General features: G+C 40.1%; 1 protein-coding gene across 2 annotated transcripts; it reads left to right on the top strand.

Annotated features, from left to right (window-relative positions):
• The first annotated feature begins 4,561 nt into the window (after positions 1–4,561).
• LOC117425605 (carbonic anhydrase 6-like) lies at positions 4,562–13,882 on the top strand. 2 transcript variants are annotated; one of them, XM_034904228.2, is made up of 10 exons: positions 4,567–4,850; positions 5,519–5,701; positions 6,397–6,545; positions 7,650–7,745; positions 10,383–10,449; positions 10,606–10,763; positions 11,158–11,278; positions 11,802–11,885; positions 12,384–12,419; positions 12,930–13,882. In XM_034904228.2, the coding sequence occupies exons 1-10, from the start codon at positions 4,760–4,762 to the stop codon at positions 13,544–13,546; spliced, it is 1,602 nt and encodes a 533-aa protein (XP_034760119.2). In that variant the 5' UTR covers positions 4,567–4,759; the 3' UTR covers positions 13,547–13,882. The 2 variants fall into 2 exon arrangements, with proteins under 2 accessions (XP_033898560.2, XP_034760119.2); XM_034042669.3 differs by lacking the exon at positions 11,802–11,885 and having other exon boundaries at positions 4,562–4,850.
• The last annotated feature ends 76 nt before the right edge of the window (positions 13,883–13,958 follow it).

Genomic DNA, 13,958 nt, shown 5'->3' with positions numbered 1-13,958 from the left:
TTTAACTGCTGTTGTCAGAAATCTCAATTTAGGGCCTTGATGTTTTGACCTTGGCTTCACTGCAGCATACATTCCTACGGATGCTTAAATGCGTCACTACGTTTGCTGCACAGTTGCAGCTTAAGGCCACAATCAATCACGACATTGCCACTAAGGGTGTGTACATAGCGGGGATGGTGCAGTATTATTTCCAGGTCTTTACTAGCGCTTGAAATAGCATGGGGAAAATATTATTAGAAAAACAACACAACACAATCTTTTTATATTGAGTAATACATATACAGTGTTTTGCCACTTTAAAAGGGTGCTCCTAATAAAGAGGCCGCACTTTGTGAAAATCCACCCTGGCACTGGTTGATTGCTGCAAGAATGGACGTGCATGTCAGTACAAACAAAAATACAGTTCCCTGCTCTGTGATGACATTCAAATTAAATCACTACAGTAACTGAGTGTTACCACAACAGCTTGCCTATAACACAGAGGCAGTTTGGATTGAATAGCTGAAATGATGTCATAATGCAATTTCTATCCAAAGATACCACTGTATAACCCTCATTACTTCGTTGGTTTACAATGCTATTCAAACACTGCTTGTGACACTCCTTGAACACAACCCTGCATCAGCAGTGTCAATAAATGACAAATACGTGTGTTAACATTGTAATTGAAAACACACTTGCGGCACACATTTCTTAAGTTTGTTCGATTGTCACCAAAGAATAGGGAAACAACACTGGTGCTGTGTTGTTACAAATCCTCCCTCCTCCTTCCTTAGTTTCTCTAAGTTTAAACACCAGATTATATTTTGCAAAGCCTTCTTAAATATCTAAACACCATGTTTAAAAATGCATTGGGCTCACAGTGCTACTAGTGTTGCAATAATGACTCTGCAAGAAGAATCAACATTGTAAGAAGGGGCGTGTGCTCTGATTCAGACTATTGCAAAATTCTCTACACACACACACACACATGCACACGCGCACACACACACACACACACACACACACACACAGCAGGGGGACCCCTACTGGTTATACAGAGGAAACTAAATACTAGCCATGTCATTTTAGCATTCCCTGACTGTAAGGGTAAACTTAGCTTTCTGTGTTCTTCCAATTGTATAGACGCTAAAATTAGGATTAAATCAGAATTATACACAGTATATGGTTTTCAAAACACCATCGATTTAAAAGTACTGTAAACATTTTAACAACATAAGTATGAGACTTTAAACAGCTTCCCGGAGTGAAACACAATACACTTTCAGCTTAAAAACAAACCGATAATGCATAATATTTATATTTGTGCGTGTTTTATAGGTTTACCATGTGTATAGCAAATGACACATATACACCTTAAATTTAAAAAAAAAACTTATTGAAAATATATTTTTCTTTCCATATGTTTGTATAGTATGAAGCTCTGGCTCATTAACCAAAAGATTGATTAGTGCTAAATGACTATTTTCTGTTGTCCCATCTGTGCACAGCGGTCGTTAATTGCGATTGTGTTTCCTATGTGCACACTGATACAATTCCCCTGGTGGTACAGTTTTGACTCACAGGTGGTGGCCAGCTCTTCATTGATTCAGCTCATGCAGGCTCTAAGGAAAGATGAGTCATCCTTGCAGCTGCAGAACTGTGCAGAACAGAGCATCAGCAATGGCTGGCTGACCTCCCCACAGCAGTGACTCTGAGAGCCGGCTTGGCAGGCTAAATGCTACCAATAGAAAGACCTATAGTGAGAAGTAACCAGATTGTGTTAACCCAGTTACTTCAGCTTATGCTTTGCATACATGACAGTGAGACCTCATTAAAAAAACATCTGGATTCCAAGAACAACACCTTGAAACACAGCTGTTCCCTGCATCTTGTAAAATCATCACAGTCAACATCAGAGCGAGTTTCTTAAGTGTATTTGTTTATATATAAAAATGAGTTGGCCACCCACCTGTGTGTCCATTGAAACAGCAGATTACCAAATGCAATGTCAAAAATGCATTGTCCTTCCCCACATTTATATTCACAGATCCTAGGAATACAATACAATACAATGACATGTTTGGTCATAGTAGTGTCCTGTCACTTTTGAGATCAATTCAAAAGACCCCTTTTGAATGTGTAAGTCCAAATGAAGTTCACTATTAACAAGATTCCCATCCAGATCAACAGAAGCACTTCAAATACAATCAAGCTTGATACAAACTTCTGAGTGAGTTTTAGTAGCCTAGTGCCTGTTGCAAATGTACGTACTGTACTTATTTCAGATCAGCTTGATACTTCTCAAAAAGTGCAAAAAGAGTTACTTACAGTATTATCTGTAGTGACCCCTACTGGCCACAAGGAGGACTGACTAGTAGACTCTTGTTAGCAGTGTAGCAGACTCTTGTTTTTTTCTAGAGATTTATCCTAAATGTTAGCATTACCATATAATACTTGATGTTGTCTGAAGTCTGAAACTGGTAGTAGTACCTTATTGATTAGCATTAGCTCAGGAGGACATTCAGTGATACAATTCCATGCTCTTCGTAATGGTTTGTGTTCTGAGTAGCGAATGAAACCTGCTGAATAATGTTACGTTAACATATTCAATTACATACCACTTTGCAGTTTCTCATATACGTAATGAAAAACTGACAAAAACTGAAAAATGTGACATTTCGAAATTTAGCAGTAAATACTGTATCATATTGCTTCCGGTAGACTTTTGCGATATCATTTTGATGATGTTAAATAAAGGTTCTAAATTATGTATATTTAATTTTTAATGTTTTATTCTTATTATGCCTCAATCCTAAAATTCTAGGTGATGTTAAACTTTTGGCCATAGCTGTACTGTTCAGTAAAATAATAGTTTAAAATGAAGACAAATACTGAGAACAAATATTGAGAAACAACTGAGGCCGTGCAAAGTCAATTTGCTCTTTCCCCATCATGCAGTTTTAAAACACAGAGAACCGGAGGGATAGTACAGTATGTGATGCTATGCCTTTCTGACAGTAAAAGGGGTGGAACTGGGCTTTTATTCAAAATCAATAGACTGACCTTTTAAACCACCAGGCAGAGAAAAAAAAGAAAACTCTTTCATCTGCCATTACTTTGAGGTCCCAGTGGAAAAATACTTCTCCAGTAGAGTACTATTTTAGATTTAGTTTATTAAGTGCCAGCTAGCACAAAGCAGCTTCTCTCTGTGAGCAGAGGTACGTCAACTACAACTAGCTCCCCTATCAGTCATTATAATGAACAGAGTAGAGGGAAAAAAACCTCTTTATAAACTTTTTCAATCTAAACCCACCACCAATGTCCCTCTATTAATTCGAGGGGTCAAATCACGGAGGACATAGGATCTCAGGCTCTTGCTCTGTGAATATACATGCGTGGAAGACAATGCCTTTTTCTATTTGGTGGGCAATTCATTCTTTTTGTCATGTTCTCAATTCCACGTTTGCTTTCTAAACATTACGGTATAACGTCTGCTCCCAGCCACTTTGGAATGCCAAACTGCACTGTGATAGGAAGAAATCGAAGACAGAGTGTTTAGAAGGTAGAATATTATAAAGGGGTTACCATTGTCTGTAAAGGAAGCACATGCAGAATTTAGAAAACATTAGTAGAATCCAGCTTCTAATTTAAAATGCTAGCTGACTGATGCTCTTCAGTGATTTCAAACCTTCATTTCAGCTGCACATTACTGTACATGATCAATAAATCACAACCCTCCTAAAAAAAAATCAATTTTCATTTATAAACAACGAGGCAGGAGATCAGGCACAACGAGAAGCAAACCAAGCTTTCGATAATGAGAAGGAATCCATTAAATACGCTTTTGAGAATAACATGTAAAAGACAGAGGTTTTATATTGTGTGTATGTTTAAGGTATAGCAATAACCTTACATTTTTCTCCGGTGCTAATTTCAAGGTCTGTTTCCCAACGAGAGATACAAAGATTGTGAAATGCATTCCAACTGAATTGATTTGCTCTCTTGCGACACAGTTCAGTGCAACTACCAAAATAAAAGACAGCTATGCAATATACATCTAATGAATTATAGAACAGGTTTCATGGCCATGCTGTGGCAGTCAACTGAAATATGCAATAACCTGTCATTAGGTAAGGAGCCTCTACAGAAATAAGAAATAGTGATACTAAAAAATAATGTTTAATAACGCTGTAGCAGAAGTGGTTATCTTCAACAAGTCCTGTCATTAAAACCCAAACGTGGCCAGGGTGGTATTTCTCCAGCACACTGCTGACCTGAACAATTGAAGTTGTCTGAAAAAATGACTTTATATACCTCCTATTTGAAAGGGTTGCATACATTTCTTAGGCTGGGCGTTCGGCTATCCTGCTTTGTGGAATAACTACAGCTCTCTCAGCGTTCATGCAGTATTCCCTGTGGTGTTGAATATAAATGTATTGTGGTTAGGTGCTCTGATTCAATTGTTAAGCCTCTTCACATTTGTTTGTTTTGTAGCTCAAAGCTAAAGAGGCCTGTGGCCTTGCAGAGAGGCCAACATGCCAAAAGGTAAATGTATTTCTCTTGCATAAAGGTTAGCAGCACTGATAATGAAAGTAAACTCAACCAGCCGTCAGTGTTTCACGTGTAAAATCCATTTGTTCAGCAGAAAGATCGATATTAAAGCAGCAGCTTTTCTGCAATACAATCTGGATTGCCGGAGCACTTTTTCAATACTGTCTCACAGCCTGAACAAGTTTAACTTCATACAAGCTCTTGTTTCTGCTACAGCCAGTACATTATGGGGGATTTTGTTAATTTTGTATATTTTCTACTGGCGGTCCTAAACTTACACACGTGTACCTCTGATGATATACACTGGACCTATAAAGGTAAAATCCCTTTCATTTTTTTTTTATTTTTATTTTTTTACATGTGTTATAAAGTTTTTTTTAGTAATAAGAAAGCCCCAAAATACTAAGTTTCGCAAATTACATTTATCAAACTTTAAATGAATAACTTGCATAAATAGCAAACAATAGTCTGCTGCTTACATTTGTTTTAAAAAAGAGTAAAATCGCTTGTCCATTTGATGTGAAATAATAATTCTAAAGTTCCTTTTGTTAGAATGCTGCCCTGCATGTGTTACATTACTATATTGAGGACTCTATTGATAAGTCAACACACTTTCTTGTAGAATTTACTGCATGTAATTTACTTTTTTTATTGAGCCTACATGCATGCTTGTGATTTAAAAGAAAGTTAATAGTAAACATTTGGATATTTTAAATAATAACAAATGTTCTCATATTTTGCAATAGTGTAACTTTTAAGTAATATGGCCTCCCCATAATGGGGTCACTTGACCTTTTTTCATTGCCCATGTATACAGTAAAAAGTGTGTGTTGTTTGTTTATGTCTCTAGCCTATTTTATATATTACTGTCTATGTGAAGGTCATGACAAATGTAATTGTAGTCAACTTCTCCCTGAAACAAAACATCAAATTAAAAACAACTGGTTACTGTTTGTATGATCTTTTTCCTATCATGGACTGAAAGCGGGGGGCTTGGACGAAGCCCACTGGGGTGAGAAGTTTCCAGACTGTGCCAAAAACCACCAGTCGCCCGTCAACATCGAGAGAAAAAAAGTGAGACACAACATAACCTTGCGGCCTCTGGAGCTGAGTGGATTTGAAGGGCAGCAAGACAGCAAGTTCCTCATGAAAAACACGGGCCATTCCGGTGAGGCGGTACTCTCGAATCACTTTCTAACTAGAGCAGATCAATCGAATACACTAGACAAAGTGACTTAACCACTGAGTCTGTACTATTAATTAAATCTATAGACACACTTCAAAACAGAGGTCCGTTACCTTTATATGTTGCTAAATTGTACCTACCATTTCATTAATAGAGATTATTTTTTAACACAACTTAGTGATTGTGATGAGGCAGCGGTAAATGGTAACAATGTGCATTTAACTAAATTATTTTCCTGATCCTATCATTTTATGTGTGCATTAAACAACGTAACAATGTAAGTACAGTGTAGCTACAGAGTAGTTAATGTACAGTAGTACCTGTAATAGTGTAACTATTAGTCAAACTCTCCCTAGTGGCTGCATGAAATATGCAAGAACTACCATGTAGAACTAATGTGCTATTTCTATATCCACTAGGGGCTGAGTGTTGCAGGGGGACAGGTTAATAGTTACACTTTGGTGTACCAGCTGTACTTGGAGAGAAAACATGTTTGAGAACCATTGTAGGCCCCATAGGGGTGCAATGACTGAAACAGAAAAGGAAATCGAACAAGACTGTAAACAATAAGAAGACAACATCAGTGGAGAGTAGTGTGATGTTTCAGACCTCTTCCGACTTGCTCTTTCAATTCAATACATTTTCCCCTCTCTTTCAATGACCTCTCAATTTGACAGTTCAGATAGACTTGCCTCCCACCATGGCTATTACCAAAGGGCTGCCCAGCAGATACACTGCCACTCAGATGCACCTGCACTGGGGTGGGATGAACCTAGAGGCCAGCGGGTCAGAGCACACCATTGATGGAATGCGGTACATGGCCGAGGTAAAACAGCAAGATGCATGTATGCATATGACATTTCACAGCAGGACTACACTTACCAGAATGCATTGGGGTGGGATGCATGTTTGCATATGACATTTCACAGCAGGACTACACTTACCAGAATGCATTGGGGGTGTGAGCTGAAAAGCCTGAACTGTCCTAGAGTACATGGAGTCACATGGCAACCCTAATACAACAGAATCACGTGTGTTGACTGAAATATAAACTCTCTGAATGCGTGATGTTACCGCTTTCAATAGTAAAAGTTTAATAATAAATCATTTACATTTTTTCAATAACACTAAACCTGACCCCTCAATCTCCAGGTTATTTTAGCATGGATTGACTGAATTGACTGCTAGAGAGGGGCAACACAATCCAGTTTGCCACATTTCTTGCTAGTTCTTCCACTGGAGCCCTACCATGCGACAGTATGGATGAAACAAACATGTCTTCTTTATAAGTCTTCTTTTTGCCACTTGGTTACCGTGCTGTGCTTTAGCTTCAGTCAGGGATTCCCAGATCTCTCGGATAGTTGCAATATTACCTTGTCAGAGAGACAGCACGTTATAGCTCTGTCTCATCACTGTGTTTCGGAAAGACAGCGAAGTAAATCCTATTAACAGAAGGATGATGATGCGTTGTTGCTTTCACCTCATTGGATTATTTTTTGGTATGTTTAATTAACAAACCAGTAATATCTTGTCTTTCAACTATACTTATTCAATTAAGTGCACAGCACGATCAATGGGAATAAATAGTTTGTACAAATGTGGAGCCTCAGGGCTGGAGCTGGGCTCTTTCATTTACAGTGGAGACCCGGAGAAGGTCAGATTAAACCGCCACATAAAAGAATGAAAATGCCGTTATTGTAATTGCCTTTGTTTTGTGACCGTCCTTTCTGCAAGTGATTGGTGGTATCTTGGTTTGGAAACACCAGTTAGAAGTTTGCTCAGTTACCCCATGTCTGCTGACGAGGAATCATGGTGGAATGCTGTGCATTTAGAATGGCCCTTGTTCTCCCAGCAGAGTCGAGGCCCTTGTGTCAATCTGTTGTTCAACCCTCCCCAGACACCACTGATGTTGTTGTTGTTGTCGTTGCAGCTGCATATCGTTCATTACAACTCCGACAAATATGCCAGTTTTGCTGAAGCCAAAGACAAAGCGGATGGATTGGCAGTACTTGCATTTATCTATGAGGTAAAATCAACATTTCTCTCACACAGAAACTGGCGTTCCTGCATTCCTTGCAGGAACACCATTGCATTGTGTTGGAGGATCTGAAGATTCTCAGCAGATACCTCATCCTGCTTCCACCTCTACTTTAGACTAGCTCTGTATTTGAGTCCCTTGATAAAATAGGTTAAGTGCAAAGGTCACTGTTACAAGATACTGCAGCTCAGGTTTGAGGTCAGGCGGAGGTCATCTTGGCTAGATCCCGAGTACATGGACCATTCCATTCTCACCCTGTATATATATATACAGGATATATATATTATTATTTTTATTATTATTATTATTATTATTTATTTCTTAGCAGACGCCCTTATCCAGGGCGACTTACAATCGTAAGCAAATACATTTCAAGTGTTACAGTACAAGTAATACAATAAGAGCAAGATAAATACAATGACTTTGGTTCAAGCAAGTACAAGTGTGACAAAATACAATTAAATACTACAGCAGATAACAGTGACAGTGATAGTTACATCAAGATATGATTAACTACAAAATACTACAGATTAAACACTTGGCAGAGTATAGTACTCTGAAGTACAGGATTAAATTCAGTAAAATAGGGGGCAGATAAGAGCAAATAAAACGCAATTAAGGAAGGGTGATAGTGTCCCAGGGGAAAAACAGAGGAGTTCTACAGGTGCTGTCTGAAGAGGTGAGTCTTAAGAAGGCACCGCAATGTGGTCAGGGACTGGGCGGTCCTGACATCTGTAGGTAGGTCATTCCACCACTGCGCAGCGAGGGTGGAGAAGGAGTGGGCTCTGGAGGCAGGGGAGCGTAGCGGAGGTAGAGCCAGTCTTCTAGTGCAGGCGGAGCAGAGAGGTCGAGTGGGGGTGTAGGGAGAAATGAGGGTCTGGAGGTAGCTGGGTGCAGTCTGGTCAAGGCATCTGTAGTCTTGAACTGGATGCGAGCGGTGATCGGTAGCCAGTAGAGTAGTGGAGTTGCATGGGAGAAGCGAGGCAGAGAGAACACCAGGCGGGCAGCGGAGTTCTGGATGAGCTGGAGTGGACAGGTGGCGGACGCAGGGAGGCCAACCAGGAGGGAGTTGCAGTGGTCTAGGCAGGAGAGTACCAAGGCCTGGACCAGGAGCTGGGTGGCGTAGTTGGTGAGGAAGGGTCGGATTCTTCGGATGTTGCTCAGGAAGAATCGGCAAGTGCGTGCCAGAGTGGAGATGTGCTGGGAATAAGCGAGGCAGGGGTCCAGGGTGACTCCGAGGTTCTTAGCGGAGGAAGAGGGAGAGAGTGTGGTAGATTCCAGAGGAACAGAGATAGAGAGATCAGAGGAGGGGGAGGAGGAGGGAAAGAAAAAGAGTATATATATTCCTGTAAAAAACGTAAAGCAGTAAGAGCAGGGCACAGCTTAGATTTTCTCTATTTTCTACCATCAAAGAAAAGCCACAGTGTAACATACTGGTATGTTTATCCAATACACCTCCACTCTCTCTCTCTCCATAGCATTATCAAGCATCGTGGCTCCCTCTAGTGGACTCAGCATCACGCTGCACAAGTTTGCTCAGTGATGGAATGCTTCCTGGAATGGATTTAAAGGAGTGCTAACCAATGCATCAATGTCTTGCCTCTTGGCAGCTTCGTTAAAACGATCGCTGTTTTCTGATACGTTAGTTTAGGGTATGTTGTATGTCACATGGTCTGCTTGCAGCCAGACTATTGGACGACACTTGATTACATGATTTATACCAGAAAGCAGGAGCACCTTTTCATCTGCAGTGTTGATTTGCTTTATCTGCATATTGCAAGTATGAAATACAAGCAAGAGAAGAAAGGTGGTATCAGTGATGATGTTTCTGGTGCTTAGAAACCCCATTATAAAGCCTTGCTCAGCACTCCTTTAAGAAAGCTTTTGCTTCTCTTCTGTTGATGATTAGTTTGTCATTTCGTGAGGACTCATTTCAGGGAGATCCTGTCCCTGCTGCTGCATAATGTATAACTGCCACGAGGTCTCGGTGAGATAAGCACTGCTCCGGCACGGACAGCTGTATTCAGAAGCTGGATCAATAAGGCTGTGTTCCAGCAGCAGATCTTGTCATTTCAATTATGCAGTCCAATAAGAATGAGGCTTTCTTGACATGTGTGTGAATGGTGTCTTGCACAGGAGCTGCTGTATGTGGTGAATGGGCTTCTTTCACGTGACTCCTATACATGACATCCTTGACATCTGAAATATATCCAAGCTGCATCTCCCTGGTGTTAATAAGCAGTTTCGATCCCAATACTCTAACTGCAATCAGTCCACGATAGTAATCACTCCCTGACATTCCCTTGATTTATACTAACCGGCTGTGACAGGGCTCAGAGATGGGGAGAGTGATCGAGCAATCCAGACTGATATTTCTGTGCAAGCTGCTGATCTATGGATTTGAATTGCTTAAAACTTGCCTCATGTAATATGCTTGTGCTAAACTGCATGCTCTGTCATGAAGTGTCCTGTGAAAATGCTGCACTGTGCCTTCATGTTACAGGTATCAGCTGCCCTCTGTGGCTCCTGCACACATGCTTTGGAGCCTCAAGCTGCCACTAGCAACACAGCATCTTCAATTATAACCACTCTGAATATCTGCTTTTTCTGTGACCCATTTTATAGGACGGCCACTTTGAGAACACGTACTACAGTGATTTTATAGCAAATCTAGAAAAAATTCAATTCACAGGTAACATATAATACAGAATAATAACAATATAATACATATATACATATATACATACATATATACATATATATATATATATATATATATATATATATATATATATATATATATAAATTGTCATGCCCGTTTCAATGTATTGGTTATTTGTCTTGACAGATCAGTCAACTTACATCTCATCACTAAATGTGCGTGCCATGCTTCCTGAGAATCTGTCCAATTTCTTCAGATATCAGGGTTCTCTAACCACACCGCCGTGCTATGAGAGCATCATCTGGACGGTCTACGATACCCCGATAACACTGTCCCTCAATCAGGTATGCTTCATCTCTCAGGATCACGTCCAACCTCTCGGTACAGCTGGTACATCAGAGTGTACTTGAAGGTTAGACACGATTCTGAGAGCTCTATTAATGTAATTGAAGGTTAGACATGATTCTGAGAGCTCTATTAATGTAATTGAAGGTTAGACATGATTCTGAGAGCTCTATTAAGGCCACAGGGGTGCTTTACTTGGCATGGAAATGAAATATCAGAGTTAGCCATGGTAGTCTTCCTGTGGTTTAGATTCACTTTGTATCACATAACATCAAGTTTAGACTGTCTTTAAGTCTGTTTATCTGTCACAGTTACGTTTGCAAACGAAAAACAAGCATACTGTATATCAACAAAAGGAATTCATTATGCACCATTTCAAACTTTTGTTTAAAGATTAGAATAATGGAAAACGCCTTAATGGACCACAGGAACAAAACCTTGAGGAATGATTACAGGCATGTCCAGCCTCTCAACGACAGAGTGATTGAAGCCTCTTTCCTGCCCAGGTTTGGAGGTAAGAACAACAAGCAAAGCCACGTTTCTTTGAAAAGACAAATGCCTTACAGTAATATAACAGCGTCATACCCAAAACACTTTGGAGATATTTCTTAAACCATGGTTAAGCACCTACAAATTGAGGGTGAATCTTGGTTTTTTAGTGACCGTATCTTTCAGTTTCCTTTTAAGAGGGAATCAAAAATTCTATTATTTTCTGGAGAATTATACAGGAAACATGAATATTCTTAGAAACCTATCTTAAAGACATTCTTGTGCAATTCAAGCTTGTCATTCCAGTTGTCAGTTTTAAAATGTGTCGCCTTCTGCTGCACTCTAGTGGTATTTTAATGTATTGCAAGCTTTCTCAAGACATTACAATAAATACAATGATATACTACTGCCGTTATCAACATTGTGTATTCATAGTCATTTAAGTTAAGATGCACAATTTATTTTTTCTAAAAATAAGTACTATAAGTTGAATATATGAAGACAGAAAACAGAAGCCCTAATTTTGTTTTCTTTATCTTAAAAATTAGCATTGTGCCGCCATGAAGACATCGAAACCAAACTAGCAAAGATAGAGCAAATGATACATGACCTTGGGAAGCAGATACGGAGAGGTATTATCATAATTACGACTCCTTCATCTCCAACACATCCAGCTGTCAAATACAGCTGGAATTGTATTTGCAATGAAAGGGTGAATCCCGCAGCCAAAAGGTTAAAAAAGATAGGGAAAGAGAATAAACACTGACTCAGGAACCAATGCATGTCGGGTGCAGTTAAATAGCAAAGCAACATGACATTTAATCCAGCCTGGGTCATGGTGCGCTAAATACTTTGAAGTGCACATTTCTTACGGAGTAGTTGTACGTTTTTTGTAATGCTGTCAGACCTGTGTATAATAGGATAATAACCCCCCAAGTTTATGTTAAATCACATGTCTGGCAAATGTACAAAACATGAGCAGCACTCCCCAGCAATAAACAGGCATGCACTTTACCGGCACAAACATGCTTCGTTTTTCAGGTCTCTTGCTGTGTTTAGCCCTCTAAAGAGTGTGCGCTATTGTCCTGCACATTGGGAGCTGCAACCTTGTCTTCTTTTCTGTCTTGCAGGCTCAGTCCGACACAGCAGGCTCCAGGATCACACAGGTGCTTTTCATCACAATGGACCCGATTGATCTTATCTTTTGTCTTTATAGCAAAATTCCATTTTCAAGTCAAATAAAACTGCTGGTGTGGCAAAACTAGTAACAGACACCACCGAAGGTCCATTTAGGAACCCCAAAGTAATGGAGTGGTCTGTTGTTTATCTTGTAACATTTAGTTTCCTATTTACAAAAAATAATAATTGGGACCAAGGGGGTGTTTGTAAAATAGGTTTATTCAGAGAGTCACATTATTGCCACAAAGTAGTCGATTGGATATTCCTAACCGAGAAACCACTGGAAATAATTGCAGTACAGCCCCTTTAATTTAATAGAATTCTAGAATATGTAAGAATCGGGTGGGGGGTGGGGGGGGCATGAGTATCAGTCATTAAATGAAAGATGTGCAATCCCAATAATTCTTGGGGTTGGAACAGCACAACCAGCTTGAAAGCTGCAATCCTGGAATTAACTCATTTTTTAAAAAATATTCTTCTTTTATTTTCTTCTTCAGAGCAGACATACATTGCCCCCCTTGCATTCCATTTCACAGAGAAGAGTTTCATGAGCTACGCACAGGTGCACCTGGTGCACAGCATGGCGCTCCGCTCGTTCACGGCCTGCATGCATGTCAAGGCCGGGACCACTGGGGTCCACACCATCCTCTCCTACTCCGGCTTCCAGAACGACAACGAGCTGGTGATCAGCACGGGGGCCGAAGTGGGGCTCTGGATAGGAGGCCACTTTGTGAACTTCCCTCTGAACCACAGGTCCCAGGAAGTGCTGCACTATTGCATCACGTGGGCCTCCCACTCCGGAGGAGCCGAGCTGTGGGTCAATGGGGTGGTGGGAGAGGAGAAGCATGTTAGAAGGGGCTACGTCCTTCAGTCTGGGGGGACCTTCATACTCGGTAAAGACCAGGACGGGATTTTGGGGATCTCTGAATCCGATTCTTTCGTTGGTCACATGAGTGATGTGAATATCTGGGACTACATCCTGAGCTCTTCAGAAATCAGAGAGCTCATGAAATGCAGCAACGTACGCAGTAAAGGGAATGTGGTGGGCTGGGGAATTCACAGAGTGGATGTCTTCGGAGGGGTAAGGCTGGAAAGAGACACTAGGTGTGGTTGATATAAGTTTAAAGTTGAAACTCAAACTTTCTCTACTGTGAGTCTACTTATCCTAATGTTTTGGCTGATTTCTAGAAATGCACATAAATGCATTGAGGAGTGTTTTGTATCCCAGGAGCCCGTGCTGTACTGCAATAATGTTTGTTTTATCTAATCTATATTTGCGTCAATACGAAAGTATATGGATATGATTTTTACATTTCAAATAATTCCGAATTGAATATTGTCAGTGACGACTCTTGTAGAAAATTGTTCGTGTCGCTCAGTATTTGGAAATCAAAAAATGTAAATGAAACTTTTCATTAAGAATTTCAATAAAGATTCCGTGTCTGTTGTTTTTAGTCTCCAAATCTTTTGTGTTTTTGTGGTAGTAGCACATGGGAGTCCTGGCCTGGGTGTTCTAAATGTTAATC

This window comes from Acipenser ruthenus, chromosome 20, assembly GCF_902713425.1.
Source record: "Acipenser ruthenus chromosome 20, fAciRut3.2 maternal haplotype, whole genome shotgun sequence".
Lineage (NCBI taxonomy): Eukaryota > Metazoa > Chordata > Actinopteri > Acipenseriformes > Acipenseridae > Acipenser > Acipenser ruthenus.
The sequence above is the reverse complement of the archived record's forward strand: the minus strand, read 5'-3'. Positions and strand labels throughout refer to the sequence as shown.